This window comes from Paramormyrops kingsleyae, chromosome 7 (assembly GCF_048594095.1).
Source record: "Paramormyrops kingsleyae isolate MSU_618 chromosome 7, PKINGS_0.4, whole genome shotgun sequence".
Taxonomy (NCBI): domain Eukaryota; kingdom Metazoa; phylum Chordata; class Actinopteri; order Osteoglossiformes; family Mormyridae; genus Paramormyrops; species Paramormyrops kingsleyae.
This window is the reverse complement of record NC_132803.1, coordinates 35,132,108-35,156,286: the sequence shown is the minus strand read 5'-3', so window position 1 is coordinate 35,156,286 and position 24,179 is coordinate 35,132,108. Positions and strand designations below refer to the sequence as shown.

The following is a 24,179-nucleotide window of genomic DNA, read 5'->3' as shown; positions in this document are numbered from 1 at the left end:
CGGCCAGGACCTTCCCCCACGCGCCGCTCGTGTCCGCCGGAAGTGCTTGGCGCGAGGGGCGGGACCAGCAATGCCACGTTGATGGACACCAGTGGGGACGTGGAAGTTCATCCTGCAGCTGGGACTATCGTCTGGAAAGCTTATATCATAGCAATTTAACGCAACCAGGATAAGGGGCTGTGACAAAACTTGATCAACATTGCTGCTTCACAGTAGTTTATTGTTTTTTTTATTATTTTGTTTTTTTTTGTGTGAAACATAGCGCCGAAGGGGGAACGTAAGTACTTTTTGGGATTGTTTCTGACCACCTATGTTTAGATAGCTAGCCGGCTACCTTGTTGGCTGGTTTGCTTAATGACAGTGTCTCCGGGTTCAGGTAGGCTGGAGTTGGCACTTTTTTCCCCCCAAGCATTCCGGTGAAATAACATTCATCGGCAGATTAATTCGCCTAGCCATCTGCTTACAGTAGCCATTAGTACTGCACATCTAAATCCTACACTCTCTTCTAAATCATTCAGTATGTATACATTACATACTGAATGTACATTACAATACATTACATATTGAAAGCTTAACCAGCTTCCGTCTCTTTACTCTACATCAGTCAATATTTGCTTCACCGACCAGAATGGAGAGTGTTTATGACGCGTTTAGCTGACTAGACAACAATAACAATGATCGTCACCCCTCGACTCACCACCTTTCATCACAGAAAGATACATCTGGCACTAACTTTAGGTGCTTGAAAGATTGCCAAAGCTGTGTTTTAAAGAAGCTGTCCATATATATTTGTGTGTGTGTGTGTGTGTGTGTGAGAGAGAGAGAAAGAGAGAGAGTGTGTGTGTGAGTGAGAGAGAGTTTTGTGTATATATATTTTAATAAAATGGGAAACGTATACACATATGGTAAATGCATGTGCACAAAGAATAGTTGCACAACGAGGTAATGCTGTACAAGTTAGGTTTTCGATGGCTATGGCGATGATGTTGATGAAGATGATGATGGTGATAGTAATTATGGGCAGCAGAAACCAGCACTCACCGGAATTGCGGAATGTCATCGGCCCTGCCGGGGTTGAACACAGCGTACAAATTTCCACTTAATGACTTTCATAGTTTTCCAGTCCAAATGCACCCGTTTGTACATAATTGGACATGCTTACTTTAGAATAAGTTCCATTTATGAAACCCTATTCCAGCGAACTTTTTGCTCTTTCAATACGTTTTATCATAATACAGCATGTAGTTCTCACGTTCACACATCGTGGTACAACGTTATGCATTTATATAAATATGTATAATTATCTCCAAAGTTGAGGTTTTCTAGATAAATATGATAATAAACTGAGAGGCTGGGGTAAACACGTATATTCGTGTATTTTGTTTCTTTTCAGCCATGCTTTAATGTAGACCTAAGCTAGACAACGTTTATCACACTCACTGGTGTGGGTTAGTATCTGTGTCCATGGCCCCAGTTAGTGACTGGCATTTTCACGTTTGAGACAGACATATTTTGTATTAGTAGTTTATGAAGTTTTTTATTTATTTACCTGCCATCCTTTTACGGTTGTTGAACCTGCTTTAGGTGCTCTTAGCTTTTGGAGGAATGAAGATTTATGACAGAGCTGAATTAACACATTGAATTGCAAACTGGTTAAGATTTATGGCCATGTGTCATGTTAGCTTCATGACTTAAATGACTGAAAAAATGAGCAAGAACACTCCACACAGTTGGGGAAAAAACAAGTAATAACTTCCATTTGAAAGTCATACATTCCACTTCTGACATAATCACTTTGGTGGGGTTGGAGGGTAGGACTCTGTGCCCGTGATCGGATGGTCACCAGTTCCAGTCCCAGGGGCTAGAAGACTGGTGCTGCTGTTGGGCCCATAATCAAGGCCCCTAACCCCCAGCTCCATGGGTGCTGCAGGCTGGCTGATCTTGAGCTGTGACCCCCAAGCTTGCTCTCACCTGTATACAGCTCTTGAAAAAATTTAGACCGCTTTATATTTTCTAAATCTCTGCATTTTCAGATCCCGGTTTAATTGTGGTTCTGATGACTGAAGGCTACACTGAGCAGCCGGTTGTTTCCAGGTTCAAATTTTATAAGACAGCAGTACACAAGAATAAGGGGAAGCAGGAGACACTGGGAATGACCAGAAACCAGACCGGTAGAGAGTGGAAGCGACTTTCTAATGCCAGAGATGATCATTAAGTCATGTTAACAGTTTCTCATGAATTGTAAGATGACATAAGTGACCTTCAAAAGGAATGGGAATCATTAAGTGGTGTGAAGTGCACTGTTAGGACAGTTCATAAACGGCTCCTACAAGCAGCACTGATGACCCATAAAGCAAGTAAGAAGCCCTTTATCATTGAGAAGCAGGGAAGACTCAGGCTGGAATTTGCAAATATAATCTGTATTTTACACAGATAAATTGAGAAATGAGTGAAACTAAAAATTTTGCTGTGGTGTCTTAATTCTTTTTCAGAGCTGTATGTGTCCATGTGTCTCATGGAGGGCAAGATGGGGATGAGTTTTCCCATGGAGATGAATATAGTACCACTGTTCTGTTCTATATGTCTGCCCTGGGTAATACTACGGGTATTTATGGCAGCAGAGTAGGTTTGGAGATTCATTTGATATTAGCTGATGTTTCCTCACTAGGATGAAGCTGAAGGAGATCGACCGTACTGCCATTCAGGCGTGGAGCCCAGCACAGCATCACCCGATTTACCTGGCAGCTGGTATGGCCACGGACACCCGTCATAGTACTCACATCCCTCTGCGATCAGTGCTGTTTTCCCCCTTTCACGTGTCCTGCTAGCATGGCCCACCACATCTCCTTCACCATGCTCCTTCATGCTTCTCCATGCTTGCCTGTATGTTTAGTGTGTGCCCCCCCACCCTCCCAGGCACATCTGCCCAACAGCTGGATGCCACCTTCAGCACCACTGCTTCGCTTGAGATCTTTGAGTTGGACCTGGCGGAGCTCACGCTGGAGATGAAGTCCTGCGGCAGGTTCTCCTCCACGCACAGGTAAGGCACGGCCATGGGACGTCCCCGTGGGCCTGTTACCAGGGAGACATCACTCCGTGCAGAGGTCAGAGGTCACTGTCCCTGCAGTGGGACTCATTTACATAAGTGTATCGTTCCCTAGATAGCAGTAGAGGTAAACTAGGTGCCATTGAACAGTGAGAGTTCGCTTCCAAAAAGCTATTGGTTTAAGTTACTGGAGAATTGTTGTTTTGTTAAAAAATAATTTAAATTCATGATACTTGCACACATAAAATGTGTAAGTTGTTTTTGGTGAAAAATTCCACTTCAGTATGTATCAGAAAACCAAGACCAACTAATGATCTGTCCAGCAGCAAAGCCTTGGGAGTAGAGTGTTAGAGCACGGACTGCAAACCCTGCAAGCAGTTTGTCACAAGAGCACATTCTGAAATGTCCGTGTGACCTGTGTAATTCACCTGGAAATGCACTCTGTTTCCAAATATCAGAAAATGTCTGTTTGTTGTTTCTCCCCACTGCTTCTGTTAGACATGCTGTACAAGCTAACTCTCAGCCTCAGACTCAGCCTCAGACTCTCAGCCTCAGACTCTCAGCCTCAGACTCTCAGCCTCAGACTCTCAGCCTTAACCTGCTGCTGGTTCATGCTTGAGTTGTGTAGGAAAGATGATTTTGTCAGTAGGCTAGTTGATTTGTGTGTTTCATCTAAGCAAGGGGATGGACTTGTCATCCCGACAAACTTTTGACAACGCATAGGCGTCTGAGGGATTTAAAGCAGGTTAGACAAGCGCTGTGCATTCAGAATTTTAGCCTCCTCCCTGTTTGTACTGTGGAATACAGTTTCTGGCAGTGCTGATGTTGTGGTACATTATAATCATTTTTTTCCCCCCGTACTTATTGACAAGATTAATATTTTCAGTCGGTTAGGAACCAGGAAGTTGATGTGGGGAGATGGTAGAGCTACGTCCTGTAACGTTGAGTTCTGGGTTAACTGCATGTCCGGCCTGTGGTATCCCCCCCCCCCCAGGTACCACAAGCTGGTCTGGGGGCCCCATGGCATGGACTCCCAGGGCCTTCCGTCTGGGGTCCTCGTGGCGGGTGGGGAGAACGGTAACCTCATCCTCTACGATCCAGCCAAGATCATCGCCGGCGACAGCGATGTGGTCATCGCCCAGAGCGAGAAGCACACCGGGCCGGTACGGGCCCTGGACGTCAATTCGTTCCAGGTGCTCATGACTTACCGGTACCGGGACACCCACTGGGTGGCCAGAATCGATGTACTGTGAGATGCTGTTGTGTATTCAGCCGTATCCTTAACTTTCATTCCTGCTCGCTTAACTGTGTCTTTTTATGAATCCTACAGACAAACCTGGTTGCCTCAGGAGGCAACGAGTCGGAAATCTACATCTGGGACCTGAACAGCTTCAGCTCACCCATGACGCCAGGCCCAAAATCTCAGGTTTGTTGCACTTCCACAGCGCAGGGAACGACCAGTGACTGAAAAGTTCTGGAGGTCTGTAGCTAGAGTATGAAAGCAGGGAAGTGCGTGTGAAAGGTGACCCTGACGGGGCGTCTCTGCTCAGCATCCGGAGGACGTCAGCTGCGTGGCGTGGAACCGGCAGGTGCAGCACATCTTGGCCTCGGCCAGCCCAAGCGGCCGCGCGTCTGTCTGGGACCTCAGGAAAAACGACCTCATCATCAAAGTGAGCGACCACAGCAATAGGGTGAGTGACTGCCGGCCATCGGCTTCCCGCAGGAGCACCTTCTGCGTGACGAAGCAGCTCAGTAAAGCAGTTACAAAAAAGCCTTAAAATTATATTTCATGAAATTTACTTATTTATCTAACACGATTTACAGTGGAGGGAAGAATTACAATTTGTTTGCTCACTGGGATCCGAACTATTAGCATAATGCTGTACCTGTTGAGTTATTGGAGGCCCGGTATTTCTGAGTAGTTGCTGTCTACACCCACAAAATAGGGACTGCTTTAAACATAAAACATGAAGATTGTACGTAGCTTTTTTAGATTAGAGGATGAGGTCCAGCACACTTCCAATATCAAACTTGTTTACCAATCTGACAAGTTTATGTTAGTCTGTTCACCAGTAGACCTCACTGTAGAATCCATCCATATCAGGACAAATCTCTTGACCAGCCAGGCCATTACTGATGCTGCTGTCAAGATGCTGAGCATCATGGATTTGGCCCTAGTTATGGAAAATGATCGGCTTTCGATTCTGCGATTCTAGTAATTGATTATTATATGCTTTGTATGTGTCTGTGGTTAAATGCATGATGCCCTTTTCTGTTCTTTATGTTCCTCATTGTCCTCCTTCAGCCATCTTAACCTCTGTGAATGTTATAGGTTACATTTATCTTTTAGCAGACGCTTTTGTCCAAAGTGACGTTCAAGTGAAGTAAGTAGCACATTACAAACATATGTGCTGTTAAGGAGTCGACTAGGCGTAAGTGCAGCTATGTTGAGCTTTCAGTGGATGTCCAGATACTAGTGTATGCACTGTTGGAACTATGCAACTTCTTCCAAAGTGTTGACCCTGTGTAGTGCACAGCACTCCACCTCGCCAGTGTCCCGGATGCCCGCTCAGTGTTCGTTACCATGTCCCCGCAGATGCACTGTTCCGGTCTTGCCTGGAACCCAGAAGTGGCCACCCAGCTGGCCCTGGCCTCTGAGGATGACCGCATGCCTGTCATTCAGGTGTGGGACCTGCGCTTTGCCACCTCCCCGCTCAAGGTCCTGGAGAACCACACCAGGTACAGGGCATGCTGCTCCCTCCACCTCATTTTTTTGTCCCAGCATTCATTGGGGCCCAGGCCAGAGCTGATTGGCTGCTGGGTATAACTTTGTGTGAGGTTCTTTACGTATACTTTTGGTTACTGCTGATTGCTGATGAATGTCTTAAGCATGTAAGAATTAAGTATTAGTTTTTGTTCAGGTACTTTTATAGAGCTGATCATTGTAGCTGCACTCCCCAGATCTGTTGCATTAAAAAAAAAACAGTGTATTTATGTTGATAAGTGTAAACAAACCATATTAGTCTGTTGTCAAGGTGTTAGCAAAACTGCTTAGCAAAGCTTAGTCCAAGTGCTTCTGGTTCTTCAGGGGTGTCTTGGCTATCGCCTGGAGCTTGGCAGATCCAGAACTGCTGCTCAGCTGTGGGAAGGACAATCGGATCCTTTGCTGGAACCCCAACACTGCAGAGGTGAGACCATGGTTGAGTAGCTGCTGCTCCAGCCATCTTGAGTAGAGCACCTACTGCTAAGGCGCCACCTTAAATCTACTGCCACAGAGTAACGTAATAAAGAGCGTACAATCAGCGTAGGTTACATCTGGAGTTAATCTCCCTTTCCTAGGTTAGTGCTGCTTCAGAGAGCTGAAGCCGTGCTCTCCCGCGGTCCCCCTTTAACCCACCAAAAATGCTCCAGAGGTGACATATTAACTCTCACCTGTGTGTGTGTGCGTGCAGGATGGGATATATGGACACTACTGCATTGGAAAATAAAGCATTGTTTCATTTCAGGTGTTGTACGAGCTGCCCACCAGCACGCAGTGGTGCTTCGACATCCAGTGGTGCCCCAGGAACCCCGCCGTGCTGTCAGCTGCTGCCTTCGATGGACACATCAGCATCCACTCCATCATGGGGGGCAGTGGCGACTACCCCAGGCAGACACAAATGGACCAGGTGCCCATGTCCTCTGTACTCTGTTTATGCTGCCAGCCATCCGAGCTTCATATCTCACATCGGCTTTGACGAGCAAAATCCAGCCAGGCACTAGAATCATATTTACTGAATGATGATGGCAACACTCGCATTTAAGAGCCAGATACGACGTGAAAATCCCGTTGCCTTTAATAACCTTGATGGACCTCGCATGCTTGGTGTTCCCGTCCAGCTCAGTACCTCCTTCAGCGGCCTGGACTCCTTCGGCACTGGACAGACCCTGTCCCCTCTGCAGCTGCCTCAGACCGCCACCCCAAAGACCCCCGTAACTCCTCTGAAGAAGCCTCCCAAATGGATCCGTCGGCCTGTTGCTGCGTCGTTTGCTGTAAGTGTCTGGAAGATCTTGCCCTGTCTCAGTATTCTGGACATGTGGGCTATATTAGGGCTATTTCTGATATCTGTCAACAATGGGCTATGATGGATGCTACAGTTAGAATTGGTTTGAATAGCAGATGTGACATTGACTTGCGAATCAAGTTAGTCAAGAGTGAAGTTAATCCAGAACCAAGTTAGTCCTGTGACTTACAGGTGAATCACATATAGATTGTCTTAATTCCATTACTTTTATCATGTCACAGTTTGGTGGCAAACTGGTGACTGTGGAGAACATGAAGGTGACCCCTCAGCAGCCCCAGCAGCACCCCCCGCAGGTCCACATCAGCCAGGTCGTCACTGAAACGGCATTACTGGCCCGATCCAACCAGTTGCAGGCAGCCATGACCTCAGGGAAATTCATCCAGTTCTGCCAGTCCAAAATCGAGGGGGCCCAGAATGAGTTTGAGAGGACCGTGTGGCGTTTTCTGAAGGTGAGGAGTTTAGCTGATACATTATGCATCACACTTTAGACAAAAACACTAATTTTCTGCCAAGCGCTAATTATTGCTGCCATGGTTACAATTTAAAGGCAATTAATTCTATTCCTTCTGTTCCTCTACCTGTGCAGAGTCATAGGAGGGTATCGGGCAGCAATGCCTACCCACTGAGCCATTCATTTTATTAATTATAAAGTAACATAAAATCCCTGAGAAAAATTTAAGAAGTTAAGTAGTCCTATAATATAATGTCTAATATCTTCACTAGTTCAGTAGAATTTCTGTAATAGCTTTTGATTCTGTGAAATTATAGACGTATATTGCATATTGCCATCTCTGAACTTGGCAGGGTAAAATTTTTTCTTTTGAGAAATTTTACATTGTGGTTTTTGCTGACTTTGACTTCAGGTCAACTTTGAGACCGACACTCGTGGGAAATACTTAGAACTGTTGGGATATAACAAAGAGGAGCTGGCCTTTAAGGTGAGTTTCATCATGGCGATGATGCAGTGGATGTGACGATCTGCTGTCGGGGGAGGGAGGACGCCAGAAGTCTCGGATGCTGTTTTAGTTGGTGTGGCAATTAGTCGCCGGCTTTTTATGGGCTTATTCTGCAGTGAATAAAGCCCAGCTGGCCAGGATAGGACTTTTTTTTTTGCCTTCAGAGCTAAATTAATGCAGTTTGGTGGGATGGAGGCAGACTGTGTGGAAGAAGATTTGAGTTTTTTCAGTGGCTGGTGGCTGTGGTGCCCACGTACCCTGGATGGGATCAGCCGGATATGGCTGCGTGACGCCCTCTCGTGGGCTCAGCCCCCGCAGGGTGGAAGGTGGGGGTCAAATACAAAGCTATTTGGCGGTGGCAGCGTTTTGGGGAACGATGTAATAGATAAAAGTAATATTCGTTAGCCAGAATGGGAAGGGTGGGGTCTTGGTTCGGTATTTCCCTGTTTCGTCTGAGGTTGAACTCCTGAGTTTCATTTTATGCTGTTTTCAGATCTCAGCAGCTCTCCAGAAGGAGGCCAAGTCCACTGAGGTAGGTGCTGCCCCCACTTCTGCAATGCGTGTTGAGTTTGGCGACCTGCCGCATCCCATAATGTTAAGGACAGCCATTGGGTTGTCCAACTATCTGTTTTCCAGATGTATATTTTTAAATTGTGTAACTTATTGTAATGGATGAATTTAGGCTGCATTTGACAGTATGACGGCTTTATAAAATGTTTAAATGTTTTTTTTTTTTATCACACCTAGCCTGGAATATTTGCTTCCTGTATCATTTGTGTTCTTTAACCTGTTAGCTTTAGATAAAATCACTGTCTAATAAGCTGCTGCGATCTTTTATCTGTGGTCCTTGAAAGTCCTAGGCTGTTCCCGCCTATTAAATGAGCGCATACAGCCTGCGGTAGCCTGCGATTCTCAGTCGCTGTTCACTGGCTGTTACTGACTCAGAACCCTTCTGCAGTTAATCCCTGTCGGCTTTGCACCACTGCAGAAGCAAGGCCATATCTCAGCCAGGGTATCCCTCATTTAGACTTTTATTTCCCCTAAATCCTCTGTAAGGTTTTAAGGAAACCCTGCGACTCTCAAGGACCCTTGGTGGTTGTGTGAATGACTTAGACAATGTGCACACGTTAAAGAATTGGGCTTAAATCGTTTATGCATTACACTGGCTGTCACTTGGGGTTTTTGATCTAATGAATAACATGCTATTTTTCTTCAGTCTGCTTATAAATGATTATTTCCCCTTTACTTGCTTAATTCCATGTGGACGCAGACATCTTTCCCTGCTATCTTTCGTTTTGTTCTTCCTCCTGACAGCCTTTCTCTGCTCCTGCTGCTGACTTTGATTCTCATCCTGAATCTCAGCTGGGCCTCGAGTCTGTCCTGAAACCCGATCCCGAGCTTGATCTTAAACCTCCGGCTGAGCTTGAACTAAATCCAGAACCAGAATGTGAGCTTGGCCTTCAATCTGTGGTTGAACTTCCACCTGCACCCCAGACTGAACTGAAAAATCAGCCTGAACTTGCCCTTTGGTCTGAGGAGGTCAACGCCAGTACAGATGTTGGTCTTCCAGAGGAAGAGGTCAACCTAAATGAGGTACTGATTTTAGAGGTACCCCTACTTACCAATCAGTGAAAAGGCCTTAATCTGTGGTGCTGTTCTAGCATATGTGGTCTCAAAATACATCACCAGGTAAAGGGTTTGAAATACTTTAGGGAGTACTCATCAGTATTCAAGTAACCAAGTTAATCGTTGAATTCATTAATGCATTGTTTTGTAACTATTGTATTATTGAAAACCAGATGGCAATTGCCTTTACTTATAGTCATGTCCTTACTGACTGCAAGGCTGTGAAGGAACCGTGCTCCTGGTTTGGGTGATTGGTTTGTTTCTGTAGTACATTTAGCTATAGTATTCTGTAAGCATGATGTTCAGACAGATGTCAAGTGACATTAACAGATCATGTCAGGGTGGTTAATTGGATCAGCCCAAGCTAAGATCATCAAAGCTGAAATTCTTTACTGCATCGTACAGGTGGAGGGGGACAAGGTTGTGGAAGATGATGGCCTCTTGGAGGAGAAACCCGCAGCAGCTGACCCCAAAGCCATCAAGCTTCGTTTCAGTGAAGGCAGGTCTCATTTCCCAAGACTTTGTGCTCCTACTTCCTGTGGGTGTAAAATGACCTTTGGTCACAGGAAGTGCTTCTCCTGCCCAGATGTGGTACCTCCTGCACGTTCCTCACCTTAGGAAACAGAAACCCGCCTCTCACTGAAATGGGGAATGAATATCATCGGGGAGTGTTTGCAGTGTGATCTGATTTGGGAGAATTACAGACTCCTGTCCTGGGAGGTTTGCAAGGATGGTTAATGCTTGGTCCTAAAGAGGTAGTCAGAGCTCTATGGGCGGCTCTACCAGGCAGCTGGGTAATGGGCAATCGTCTGAGGAGTGTCACATGGGTACTGATGGTCTGATGTAATGTTCCGCAGAAGTGGATGGGCTGATCACTCAGGCCCTGCTCACCGGCGACTTCGAAGGAGCCGTGGAACTCTGTCTCCATGACAACCGTGTGGCCGACAGCATCATCCTGGCCATCGCCGGCGGCGCTGATCTGCTGGAGAGGACTCAGAAGAAGTACTTCAGCAAGTCGCCCAGCAAGATAACCAAGGTGCCACCTGCCCCACCCCCTGGCGGCTCGTGCTGATGTGACCTCACTCATTTATGACCCCTTGTGGTAACGAGAATGTGCCGGCTTCCGCTCGTTGCAGCTTATCAGCGCCGTGGTGACGCGGGACTGGAAGGACGTCCTGCAAACGTGTGACCTGCAGAACTGGAAGGAGGCGATGGCGGCCGTCTTGACCTACGCCAGCTTGGAGGAGTTCCCCACTCTCTGCGGTACGTCGTCACCTCCTGCTTGTCAGCGTGGGATCAACCTGGAAACCAATGATGCTACTTCTGTGATGACATATCTAATAAATAAATAATGCAGGGAACTTCTCTGTTCTGTCTTAGGCATCATACTTATTTGACCTTTTCCCATTATGTTAAATGTGTTTCCAACTAAACCCAAAACGCCAGATTTCCCAAAATATCACTAGAACAATGGAAAAAGGTTTATAAGTTAAAAAAAAAATAGCCAGATACAATCCATAAAATTGTACTCATTGTTCCGAGGAGACTGTTGTGTAACACATTGTAGTTTTTATTGTTGTTATTATTATTATTATTATTATTATTATTTATTTATTTATTTATTTTAACATAACTTTTGGCTGAAACTCTAATGCCTAGAAACCAAAATTCTTTTGAAAATTTTGAGCACATTCTTTAGCAGGAAAAATGTTGTTTTGAGGAAATTGTTCATAAATGTGAATTCTTGCCATCTGCCGTTACGGAGAATTATGGCTGTAAACCGCTGTGATCACTGCCCCTGCTACCCATCTGGTTTGTGTTTTAATCTCTCTCACTGACCCCCCCTCCCCAGACATGCTGGGCTCCCGGCTAGAAGCTGGGGGGGACGCAGAGCTGCGCTCTCAGGCCTGCCTCTGCTACATCTGCTCGGGCAGCGTGGAGAAGCTGGTGTCCTGCTGGAGCCGTGTGTGTGACAGTCACTCCCCACTGGCGCTGCAGGTGGGTGGGGGCCGGGGACACTTGGGGACACACACCACCCCTCTTCCTGCAGCTCTGTGCTCCATGTGCACATTTGCCAGTTTATCATCACATGCACAGTAAACAGCCAGTTACACTGTACAGTGAAAACCTTACTGTGCATGTCTCTCTGGGCCCCGGTAAACGCAGCTAACACAAATACAAATTAAGGTGCCACTATGAGCCGGTAGTACAGTCATGCCGATATTTACATCCCATGTATTTTAGATTTTTTATCACAAATACGTTTGATGTAGGTATTAAGCTTGTCATTAATGTATTGAAGCATTTTTCAAAGCTTTTTATCTTTTTGATTTTCCTATACGTTTGATCAATTTCTGTCTATCTACCTGTCTATCTGTTTATCTGTCTGTCATGTGTATATTAAATATGTATACCTGGTTCCTATATTTATGTGAGCACTTATTGGCTGAACCTAGCTCTTGCCGCGACATTGCTGTAGATGCCGACATGGCATCAAACTTCCAAATACCTACCTACCTCCACTGTGTGGTTACAGAGACGAGGCTGGGGTCTGTTGGCTTACAGTCGGCCTTCTCCCCAGCCTGCATGTGTCCAGTCCCTCGGATAGGGAGCAAGGTTACATTTTGTAGAGTTATTGTGTAAGGAGCCTCATCAGCCCCTGTCATCTGGTGTTTTGCATTGATTCCTGGCTGAGATGTCGCCCACGCCAGGCTTGCATGCGGCTGGAGATTGACGAGCTGTCAGCCTCCCCCTCACCTTCGCCTGCAGGCTGCGTGTTGGACATTCGCATCGTGTCCTGCTCGCGCACATTGTTCTAGGCGTTTGTTAGAACGCTGTAAAACCTCAGTTAAATTTAGTCAAACGCCTCATAGTTCTGACATGTATACACATCATACACATCCATCCATCCATTTTCTGTACCCACTTGTCCTACACACACACACACACACACACACACAAGTTGGTCTTCCTATCTATATGGGGACCGTCCATTCATCTCTATGGGAAAAACCCTAATCCCATATCCCATAATCCCTATGCATGGGGCCCAAAGGTTTTGTGACAAACAGCCGCTACACTAAATAATAAATAAACACATTCCTTATTTAGGAGATGCTGAAGCAGCATGTGCTGCTAACTAGTTAGCTACACTAGTGGCCAAAATTGTGGAATCACTTCTATTTTTTTAGCGATTGCAGAACTTTGTCCAATTGTTTCTCCAATTACTTAATCGTCCAGTATATGATATTTGGAACATTCTTTTATTGTTTATAAACATTGCTGGCAATATTCGTGTAGTAATGCATAATGCCAGAAATGCTAGGTGTTTACATTTTGGCCACTAGCATAGCTACGATTTTCTGACTGGTTTAGTTGTTGAACCAGCAGGGGGCCCCGAGGTGCCTTTTTGCGGGCAGCCGCAGAAATGACAAACCTTCCCTACCGGAAAGAGCTGTTTTAGCCTCCGGAACCGACGAGTGACTCGAGTGACCGCTATTCTCTTCAGTGCCTCCTGACCCCTTTTTACAGGCTGGATTGCCTCATGTTCAAGAGAATAAATGTTCCGGTGATTAACTTAATGGGACCTTCAGCACCCCGGGATCTGTGGTGGTTTTATCTGGCCGTGTCTCGTAGGGTGAATCCTGAATGCTTAGTGAATTCTTAGTGAAGTGAATCGAGCTGCTGTCGTAACCAGCTGGATTTTGAGCCCAGTGTTGTGTGAGAAACTTATAGCAGAAACTTTGTATTTGTCATAATTCACTATAGAGTAATCGCACCCCCTTTATGCATGGGTGATGCATTTCAAGACCTGCTGTAGAAAATAGCTAACCTTCTGGGGACCTGATATGTAATGTGAATTTCGTGTACGTACATTTGGTTAAGTTTAATCGATAGAATGTCTTGCTGTGCGTAATTTAACATTAAATATAGTAATGATAAAGTACATTACTGTACAGTACAGCACTCACTCTCAAATGTAAGGGATTCTGACATTTTAGCCTAATTCTTAAGAGAAGATAGAATAATAAAAAACATATCATAAGGGATGACGGAGCAATGAGAATCATGCTTTTTATACCCTTCAGAGGACAAAGGAATAAGGAAAAAAAACAGGGTTACACATTTTACTGGGAAAAATATTGTATCATGTATCTGTAATGAGAAAAACGTATTTGTTAAACGTCTTAGAATGTTGTGGGTACCCGGAGATGGAGGTTTACAGCCTGAATTAGCTTGCTGTGCTGTTTGAAGCTTATGAGCCGTTCATGGAATTTTTAAACTTTTTTTCAGACAGTGTTAAACTGCGGAGGTTCCACTGTAAACCATAGCGATTTGTGGAGTTTATTTGATTTTGTCCTGTTTTAGCAGTTTATGTAGCTCATGCATTTCATGATTTATGATCTGAGTGAACTGCTGGCTGGCCTTGGTTCTATCGTCCTGAACTTTGCTGGCACACAGGGTTCTGTCTGTCTGTTCCTGCAGGACCTGGTTGAGAAGGTGGTGATACTGTGGAGCGCGGTGGAGCAGACCACCGGGAGCAGCCCTGTTGTGGTGGGCACTCTCTGGGCAGAGAAGATGAGCCAGTATGCCAACCTGCTGGCATCCCAGGGCAGCCTGCTCACCGCTGCCGCCTACCTGCCAGACAACACTGAACAGGTGACCTCCTCCTGTCTGAAACGTGACTGACTGAAACTTTGGCTGTGATAATGAAATCTAATAAATATCCAGCGGGTGGGAGAGGGACTATGAAAATTATGGCCTTATAGGTGATGATGCATGGCTCGTTGTGTTAAGACGCAGTTCCTGTGATTAGAAGGTTGCTGGGTCGGTAAAGTGATTTCACTGTTTGGGCCCTGAGCAAAGGCCCTTTAACCCCCAGTGGCTTTAGGGACTGTCTGACCCTGCTTTCTCAAATATGCTTTGGCTGTGGTGAAATGCTCCGTTATGTAACCATGTTACAGGCCACACCCTATGGATTACCAGGGTTAGGTTATCCGGTCACCCCTAACAACCGACGGTGTGCCTGCAGGATTGAAGTTGTAAAACACAAGGCGCTTGATCCGCATGTGGGAGAAGAATGAAGCTTAAGATTCTTTATTTGCCTTTTTATACATCAGAATGTAACAATTTTTACTCATGCCACAAAGCCAACATGTAATGTCTAATAGAATTAGACAGCATGAAACAAAACAAAGGTACTCAAACAGAAAAAAGTAGAAGTATCATTATGCTGTAGAGGTATATATTTATGCGATAAATCGAAGAAATGGCTGAAATAGGAATGTGGTAGAATAAAGTGTAATGTGCACATCGCTCTGTGCTGTATAGTGTCCTGCGCATTTATAGCATCTGGTGTTTCTGTGTTCTGTATTATTTTTGTGCCCATTTATAACTGTTGGTGCATAATGTGTTTCAGTAAATCGGACAGGGTGCATGAGAGTGAGGGACACACCCTGCCTGGTCGCACCCCCTCAGAGCTTAACCTGTCCCTCGCTCTACCTCCCCACTCAGGCCGCAGTGCAGCACCTCCGTCAGCGTCTCCGCAGGGCCCTGGGGGAGCAGCCCCCTTCTGACCACGTCCACGGCGTCACCCAGGCCAGACAGCCTCCCGCCCCAGACAGGACCCCGGCCCGGCCGGCGTTCGCCCCGGAGCGACCTCCTCACGCCCCCCTGGCCACCCCCGTGCCGGGGATCCCACCCTCGCCACAGTATTACCAGCCGGTATGTGTCTCAGGTGGCCCTGGCTGGTCATGACTCCACCTCCCTGGACACATGGTGCTCCTGACAACCTTGGTCTCGAACACATTAACCTTATGTGTTTACCCCTCCATAAGAGGATGTTAAGGACCTCAAACGGAAGAGCGTTTTAAGTCACGTTAAGAACAGGTGGCATCTGACTCGGTGAGTCGATACCCTGTCCCTGTGATCGGAAGGTCGTTGGGTCAAATCCCGTGGCTGGCAGTATGATGTTGCTGCTGGGCCCTTGGGAAAGGTCCTTAACCCCAGGGACTAATTCTGGTCTCTGATCCTCACTTGTATGTAAATAAAAATAAAGCTAAATAAGTGCCAGACTCTGGTTAGCTGTGTGGCGCTTTGCTTAAAGTTTAGCCTCTTTGGTGTCAGTAAAGTGTTTAGTTAAGTGCCAGAATCGGGTTTCCGCGTCACCCCCTGCCCCCCTGTGCCACCCAGTGCCCACACCCTGGTCTGTCGAATATCGCTCTTGCCATCGTGCGCCGCCTTTCGTCACCGTGTCATCTCTCTATCCGCTTCAGGTCAGGTCCGCCTCCACAGTCACTTCCTGGAGTGACCAAACCCCCACTGCTCTTCCCAGTTTTCCTCCTCCGCTAGGCCCCGTCTCCGTCCCTCAGGTATACTGCGCCCTCGTCCTGGCTGAGCCCACCCCCACTCGCTTGCCCTCCCGACCGTACCACGCCAGCAAAGGGGGGCGGGGGGGGGGGTTTGCCTGGCCCGCCATTTCCACTGCCGTCCGTCTGCATGCTCCTAAGCCTGCCTTAAATCCCGCCCCTGCAAAGCCTGCACCATCTTATACATTACTAAATATGTACATAATGCACTAGAATAGAAGTTCTGTTCAATCTCATTTTCTTTAAAAAAAAAAAAAAACCTTCTTTAATCTGCTTTTCACTTAAGGACTTGCTTTGGTTTATTTCATTACAGTACTCCAAATTCTTTCCCATAGATTAAATATTTTTCCAATTTAAATGGGTTCAGTAGCAGCTCTGCAATATATTGCAACCAAACTGTCTTAATTGATGGTAATTGCCACCATAAATGGCTACAAGTCGCCTTCTGCACAATTAATCATACTAGATGCCCTTGAAATCCCATAATTCCAGAATTTTGTATAACTGCGTGGCAAGTTCCCCTATTCCTGATGTGGTACAATCCTGCGAATATGGCGGGTCCCTCTCTTGCGGATATGGTATGTTCCTAAGGATAAGAAGCAGGCGGCCCGCTCAGTCCATTCCCACCTGGCCCCCAGTCACATGGCTCCATGACGGAGCGCCCCATCTCATCCGGGGAGGAGTTACATGTGCATGTTATTCGCAAGAGGGGAATATTCTGTTATGAGCATGTTATCGACCGACAGATTCGGCTGAATTAGTCACGTCTGACCAGGGAGAGCGACTGCATTGCTGTAGATGACTCATTTTTACAAAGCTATTTGTAAAGATTTATAAACAGTTTTAAAATGTAATGCTAGGGTTGTCTCAATTTAAAGTGATGCTTCGCTTTATTGATTCACGGTTCGAAAAAGGTGTATCAGTAAAGATGATACCCAATTTGCATGTCTTTCTTTTTCTTTGGGTATGTCGCATTAAATGTTTCCCCAGGCCTACATTGGCCACTAATGATTCTTTGTTTGATTTTCACTTTTCTTCAAAGGGAGACACCCAGCATGCCAGCACATATGTAAACATGCACAGCTGGGTGGGCAGAAACCCCAGGGCTCTGCGTCTCTAGTGCTCATTGGCTCTTTAAACCTAAGTACTTTAGCCTGTCAGTGTTTATATATACATGGGGTTTCATATGAAGTGATTCCTCTACTGTTGTGGCCTCAAACGTTCTGCTGCTCAGCGTTTTAGTTGGTGTGAAATAATTTTATTTGCATTATTTTCTCTACGTTTTTCTTCCTGTAATCTATATTTGTGCCCTGTGGGGATCCAAGCTTCAGCTTCAGTTTAGGGCTTTTGACATTTTCTACCCAGCAGTCACCTGCAGGTTGGCCTTCTAGAGACAGCGGTGTGCAACCCGTCACACCTGGGGGGGGGGGGGAGGTAGCCGTCGACTGCCCACGATCCTGCTCACCCCGTGGCCCCCTCCCCTCCCCTTCCTCTCCTCTTCCAGGCAGAGCCCAAGCCTGCAGGGTTCGGCATGCAGCCTGTGGCCACCCCCCCAACGCCTGCACCCCCTCCCTCTGGATACATGTACTCGCAGCAGTATCCTCAACGTGAGTATTGCCATCCAGGGTGGGGGCGGGGGGGGGGGGGTCCAGTCTCTGCCTACGAGGCATGAACTACAAACTGCTACAAAAAAAGTGAAAAGTGGAACAAAAATCTGGACCCCGATGTGTGGCTTTCGGATATCTTCTCCTTCCTAATTCACTCTAATTTTCTATTACTATTTCCAAAAAAAAAAACACCTTACCCCAGCATCCAGAATGCTGAGTGAAACTAATAACATGAGGATGTTAGCTGGATAAACATCTGTAAATGTCAGGCATGCCGCATATTACGGTGTAACATGTTAGATTACAGCAGAGGTATTCAAAACGAGGGGAGCGCCTACCTGCTGGGGATGGAAGGAATTGCAGGAGGGAGGGCGCACAGCACAAGTGTGGGGATAAAACAGAGAACTGTGTTGGGGGGTTTGAGGTGGGGGTAGGCCTATTTCAATATTCGTATTAAGTGAAAACATATGATGCTAGCAAATTGAAATGAACTTTATTCAATTATTAAAGTTTATTTGGGTTCTATGTGTGTGTTGGGGGGTATGAATGATATGAATCAGCCCTGGGTGGGGTGGGGGTTCTGCTAAAAAAATTTTGAATACCATATTTTGAGTTTGAATACCACTGTAGTAGAACATGTTATCTTATGTCACAGTTGAACATGTTACATTACAGTGTATTATATTACAGCATGTTACATTACAGCATGTCACTGTGGAGCATGTTACATTACAGCATGTCACTGTGGAGCATGTTACATTACAGCATGTCACTGTGGAGCATGTTACATTGCAGCATGTCACTGTGGAGCATGTTACATTACAGCATGTCACTGTGGAGCATGTTACATTACAGCATATTAGTGTAGATAATGTTACATTGCAGCATGTCACTGTGGAGCATGTTACATTACAGCATGTCACTGTGGAGCATGTTACATTACAGCATGTTACTGCGGAGCATGTTAGCCGTGACTGCCATGTAACACATCTCAAATGTCTCTCTTTGTATGACCCCAGCTTACCCTACAGCCCAGCCGTACTCGCCTGGTGTCGGGGGCCCTGCTATCTACCAGCCCCTGCAGTACGGGGCCCCTGCTGCTCCCCCTCCCCCCCCTGCCATCTCCTCACCGGTGGCCGCCTATCCCACTCAGTACATGCATCCCACGCCATCTCACCCTCCACCTCCGGCCTTTTCAGGCCCCCACCTTGGTGCTTCTGGGGGGCGCATGCCTCCTCTTCCTCCTTCCTCCACCTTTTCTCCTCCCCCTCTGTCGTCCGGAGCCACCTTCCAACTCACGGGGCCCGGGGTGCCGGCGCCCTTCTCACCACCTCCAGTCGGACCCACAGGTACCAGCCCGCGCTTCCATTGGTGTGACCTGGCTCCGCCCACATGCCACGCCCCCATCTGCCTCGTCTGACTCTACATCCAAGACCCCTGCCAGAAAAAAAATATATGCTTTTTTAGGACTTCAGAGGAATTATCTTTTTTTTCTTGGGTCCTTGGTCACTACACGCCATGCTGATGTAAACATCTATGACGTTTCACTCACTCCTTGCTTATTCTGGCGGCTGCTGTGGCTTCAGAAAACATAGGTTATTTCATATTGATTCTCCTCCGTACGAATTTGTAACTGGAGGCCTTTCTTGGACAGGCTTAAAGCAAAACTTGCTCTTGTTGTTGTTCACCAGAAGATCTGCCTAAACACATTCGGCTTGTGAACTTTAGAGCAGATCCACTTACGGATTGCAGACACAGTCAGGTTTCTACATGTTCATGTGACCATTTTTGAAACTGTGCCCGATCTGGCTGTCGTCCACTTGTTGAATCCTTATCCTGTCTGGGTAGCTTGTTAAAACACTCCCGTATGAATGACAGCAGACCACATCACCTATATGTATTCCTTTACTTTTAGTATAACTGACCTTCTAGCCGACCCCTGGTTCATTTGCAGCCCACCCCTTTTTGGGGCCCTAAGCAAAGTTTAACCTAGTTGTCATTTGTCATCTTCTTTCCCATTGACAGGTCAGATGGGGGGCCCCCTGGTGGCCACTGGGCCCTTAGCAGCCACTTAGTTTCATCTGCCTTGGCCTTGCCCTGCTTATCTGCGTATTGTTTAGTTTTAGACCATTAGTTTTAGTCCATTTTATAAGAGCTAGTTACCTGCTGACGGGGCAGGTATTAAACACACCTGTGGTGCGGTGCAGTCTGTTGCTGTGTGCATCCGACAGACTGGCACACTGTGTTCCATCTCTTGTGGTCTTGTTCGCAGGTGAAGCTGGCAGCTCCGACCAAACCTGTTTTTTGGAAGGTGAATTCGCAGATATAGCCCTGGAACTAACCTTTTTAATCTCGCTCATCATTTGGGTGCTTAGGGTTATCTAGGCCCAGTTAAAAGGGTATTAACTTCTTTTTTTAATCATGCATTTAATTCAGTAAATGGCATTAACGTAATGGCATCCTTTCGATTCTAATCGGTGGAGGTGTCTGTTTGGTAGTAGGCCTCAATTTAAACCTGATTTATGTCGGCCATGTTGGTTTGGGTCATGCCCTGGTCAGAACTGTGAAGGTGGGATGTTTGTGAGTCCCGGGGGGGGGGATGCCGACCCAGATTTATCATCAGCTAGAGCAGTGATCATTTGGGTCAGCAGTGTAATAAGCTGTGTGCCGTGTAGGCCGGCCAGTGCCACTGGCTTTTTATGTCCTGGGCCAGAACGATTCAGGGTTCCACTTTGCTTTTGTTGTTTGTGTGTTTTCTTTTATTAATTGCAGATATTCCCCTCTGTTGATTGTTCTTGACACTGTTCCTTTTACTGTTGCCGTGGAATCCATGATGAAAACGATTAAATCAACTCTTTCCTTTCTACCTCAGGAACGTTGTAGCAGATGTTGCTTTAAAGACAGATTTTCTGTGATTTAAAGACTGGTTTGAAGGTTTGCTGCTAGATTGTGCTGAAGTATAATTAATTTGCTATTTTTAATCAGAGCCGGTGGGGAAGATCTATTGTGCCTTAGAAAATGGGTCTTGTAAAAAAAATGCGTTTCAATAATTTAAAAATCATTTAGAATTATTTGTAATCAGCCTGCCAATCTTTGAAGTGGTCTGTATGTGTCAGCAAAAAAAATTCTTCGTGAGGGTGGGTGTGATTTTGTTTTTTTTTCATGCTTCACAGGACCGCAGAATGGTTGGAATGACCCCCCCGCTTTGAGCCGTGTGCCAAAGAAGAAGAAGGTAAGTGAGAGAGAGCAGATATCAAGTAAGGCTAGACTTTGCAGTCATTATAAAATATACATGGATATAGTGAACAGACAGCTTTGTACAGAACATGACAAGTTAGACACACAAGATGGTAATGAATGAATAAATAAATAAGATGCAGAAATAGTGCAGCTTTTAACCAGAGCTGTGCAGCAAGATTGATTGTACATTATCTCGGTTTAGAAATGTAGGTGTAAAAGGCTGACAGTGAAAGCAGTAGGTGTATGAAGTACAGTGTGTGGCCGTCCTTTGATTTGTTATGTGCAACTGATGCAGAATGTAACCGGTGCAGATGGCTGGATGCGTGATCTGCCCAAAGGTTATGTATTTAAGCTGTTCAGTGAAGTCCCAGACAGGAGGGCTGAGGTATAGGTGTGATATATCTGTGATGTTGCTGGATTAATGGTCAGTGGAGCAAAGAGCCACTTATTCCAGCTGCTTCAGTAAAGCTTTATTTTATTGGCTGTTTCAGTATGATCTTTGGGGCATGGTGTAGCTCAGTGCATTGGGGATCTCTCTACGAATTGTGGGTTTGAATCCTTAAACCAGCAGTCTCATTGTAAGGCCCATGCGCTCCTCCAGGGACATTGGCTAATTTGGCTCTCTGACGCTCTCACCTGTGTCCTTCAGATTCCAGAGCATTACACTCCTCTGGCACCCATAATGGCACCCATAATGGCGGACCCACAGTCCCCTTCCTCCCTGCAACCACAGCCGATGGCTACAGGGCAGCCCGGCGTCCAGGCCCCCTATGCGGGATTCCAGCCGTCCCAGGCTCCTCCCCCCGGGCACCTGGCCCAGTCCACCATGAACGCAGAGAGTGCGCCAGGGGCCCCTACTGGGGACGTTATACAGGTATCCACACCTCCTTCACAGATAGGCCACAAACCTACGCACTCACAGATAGGCCACAAACCTACGCACTCACAGATAGGCCACAAACCTACGCACTCACAGATAGGCCACAAACCTACGCACTCACAGATAGGCCACAAACCTACGCACTCACAGATAGGCCACAAACCTACGCACTCACACATAGGCCACAAACTGACGCTGCTCTACCTGCAGGATTCAGATTGCATGGCTGGTACTCATATGCTGTTGGATCTTAACCCTACAGGGATTCTCTAAAATGGCAGAAATGGGGATTGTCAGTGCATTAGTACTGTTTTTCCCTGAGGTTTTGCTTATTTTCTCTCCATCCTGCGTGATCTGCCCGCAGTCAGTACAGGCCCTGCCCGCGGAGAAGATCACCAAGAAGCCCATTCCTGAGGAGCACCTCATCTTGAAGACCACTTTTGAAGGGCTCATCCAGAAGTGCTTGGCTGCTGCCACTGACCCAGTAAGACATCACATTCCTAGTCGTGTCCTTTGTTTATGACAGTATATGCATATCATGAATTTCATTTGTCTTTTATCTGTTTTTTTCCTGCACCCATAGCTCAGTCAGATCCAGTCCACGACCATCATACTTGCTATTTTTGCCAAGTGTAACAGCTAAAGCTCCTTCAAGTCACATAGATCATAGCCTGTATCATTTACAAACTGCTAAAACAAAAATGAACAACTCCCTTGTTGTTTCAGCAAACCAAGAGGAAACTGGATGATGCCAACAAGCGGCTCGAGTTCTTGTATGACAAACTTCGGGAGCAGACGGTGAGCATGGTGCTGGAGCAGGTGTGACGGGGCACGAGTCGGTGTGTCGGGCTTTAAAAGTGGCAATGCTTAATGGTACCATAACGGGGGTCTCCAACTAAGAGACACGCTCTTGTCCACATTAGAATGTCAGAGATTATCATGATTGTCATGTCGGTTTTTTGACCATCCTGTGAGACAGTTTTTGGAGCTTCCCAATTGTTGTTTGGTAAATCGAGGGTAACACTTCACTTGAGGGGGCACAAGTAGCTTAGCAACTGAACATGGGATCAGTATGTAGCTAACACTTAGTTTCTGGTTAATCAATACATTAAGTAAGAGTGTACTGATACATTATTTGTACCCCAGCAAGTAAAGTGTTATCAATACAGAGCTTTTCGAGTCAGATCTTGAGCCTGAAGCAGATCTGAAGCCTGATGATCAGCTGCGCCGGATCCTGGCGTAATCCCACTACCGTCTCACCCCCACAGCTGTCACCAGCGATCGTGAGCGGGCTCCACAACATGGCACGTAGCATCGAGTCGCGCTGTTATGCTGACGGCCTGCACATCCACACGCACATCGTCAGCAGCAGCAACTTCAGCGAGACGTCCGCCTTCATGCCCGTGCTCAAGGTGGTCCTAACGCAGGCCAACAAATTGGGGGTGTGACCCGAGGCCCCACCCAGCTCAGATACATAACACTGAAACACGAAAACAAGCCATCGGTATAAGTACGGTACCCGTGTAACAGTAGGACCAAAGGGTGTCCGTGTTGCTGTCTTACTATTACAGGAATATATTAAATATTTCAAGCAGTTTTTTAAATTTATATTGTTTTTCTTTTTTGTCCTGATTTGAGATATAATTTCAGAGCAGAGTGCAATGCAATCTAATGAATGGATAGATAACAATGGATCCAAGGCAGGAGATGCTCAAATGTCACCAGAATGTGTTTTTAATTCAGGTTAACAGAAGGACCTGATGTTAGTCATTTCCATGTCTCCCGAATGATGTTTTAATTGTTTTTATAATTATGTTTTTCCCTGGTCTTGTCAACTTTCATTATGCTGCCTTTTCCGTTCACAGTAAATAAAGTTTCTTTTTTTTTTAAATTTTGTCAAGCAGGAGAAATTTTAAGACCAACACCTTACAATATTTTCAATAAACAATATTTATTTACAACATGCCTTGCTTGTATGAGTTATTAAACAGGATACTGCAGGTTTACAGAGCAGACTGTGCACTAAACTAATGTTCCTAACTAATCCTAACTAATGCTCATTTTGAGGTTAGCCTGTGGTGTTACTTTTTAATTCCTCAAGCATGTGTCCTGTAGTGCATCATTCTCCAGAATAAACTAAAGTTCATTTTCTGCCCTAAATTGTTGCTGAAGTCAAACCTGCAACAAGCTGGCCAACCTTGCAGTGTTTTTGTCCAGTGCATGAAAACCTGATGAGCCAGAGGAGTCTTTTTTTTAAAAGTGACGCATCACTGATTTGTTCCCTGCATCCAGGCTTTATTCCTCTAACATGGTTGAAATACTTTGTCAGTAGGTGTGTTTTTTTTCAGTGGCTCTGAAAAAAATGTCTGCAATTTAGCAAAACACAGTTCAC

General features: G+C 46.0%; 1 protein-coding gene across 7 annotated transcripts; it reads left to right on the top strand.

Moving 5' to 3' along the window:
- The first annotated feature begins 47 nt into the window (after window positions 1-47).
- Window positions 48-23,750, top strand: sec31a (SEC31 homolog A, COPII coat complex component). Of its 7 annotated transcripts, none has more exons than XM_023796488.2 (29): window positions 48-277; window positions 2,669-2,748; window positions 2,917-3,040; window positions 4,041-4,239; window positions 4,377-4,472; window positions 4,597-4,737; window positions 5,643-5,785; window positions 6,135-6,234; window positions 6,553-6,714; window positions 6,926-7,078; window positions 7,332-7,559; window positions 7,974-8,048; window positions 8,560-8,598; window positions 9,561-9,659; window positions 10,098-10,191; window positions 10,550-10,728; window positions 10,829-10,955; window positions 11,545-11,690; window positions 14,178-14,351; window positions 15,207-15,416; window positions 15,968-16,063; window positions 17,565-17,667; window positions 18,687-19,016; window positions 19,940-19,978; window positions 20,841-20,899; window positions 21,557-21,781; window positions 22,152-22,271; window positions 22,514-22,585; window positions 23,056-23,750. In XM_023796488.2, the coding sequence occupies exons 2-29, from the start codon at window positions 2,670-2,672 to the stop codon at window positions 23,233-23,235; spliced, it is 3,792 nt and encodes a 1,263-aa protein (XP_023652256.2). In that variant the 5' UTR covers window positions 48-277; window position 2,669; the 3' UTR covers window positions 23,236-23,750. The 7 variants fall into 7 exon arrangements, with proteins under 7 accessions (XP_023652256.2, XP_023652239.2, XP_023652220.2 ...); XM_023796471.2 differs by having other exon boundaries at window positions 9,429-9,659; XM_023796452.2 differs by having other exon boundaries at window positions 9,381-9,659.
- Window positions 23,751-24,179: the final 429 nt, after the last annotated feature.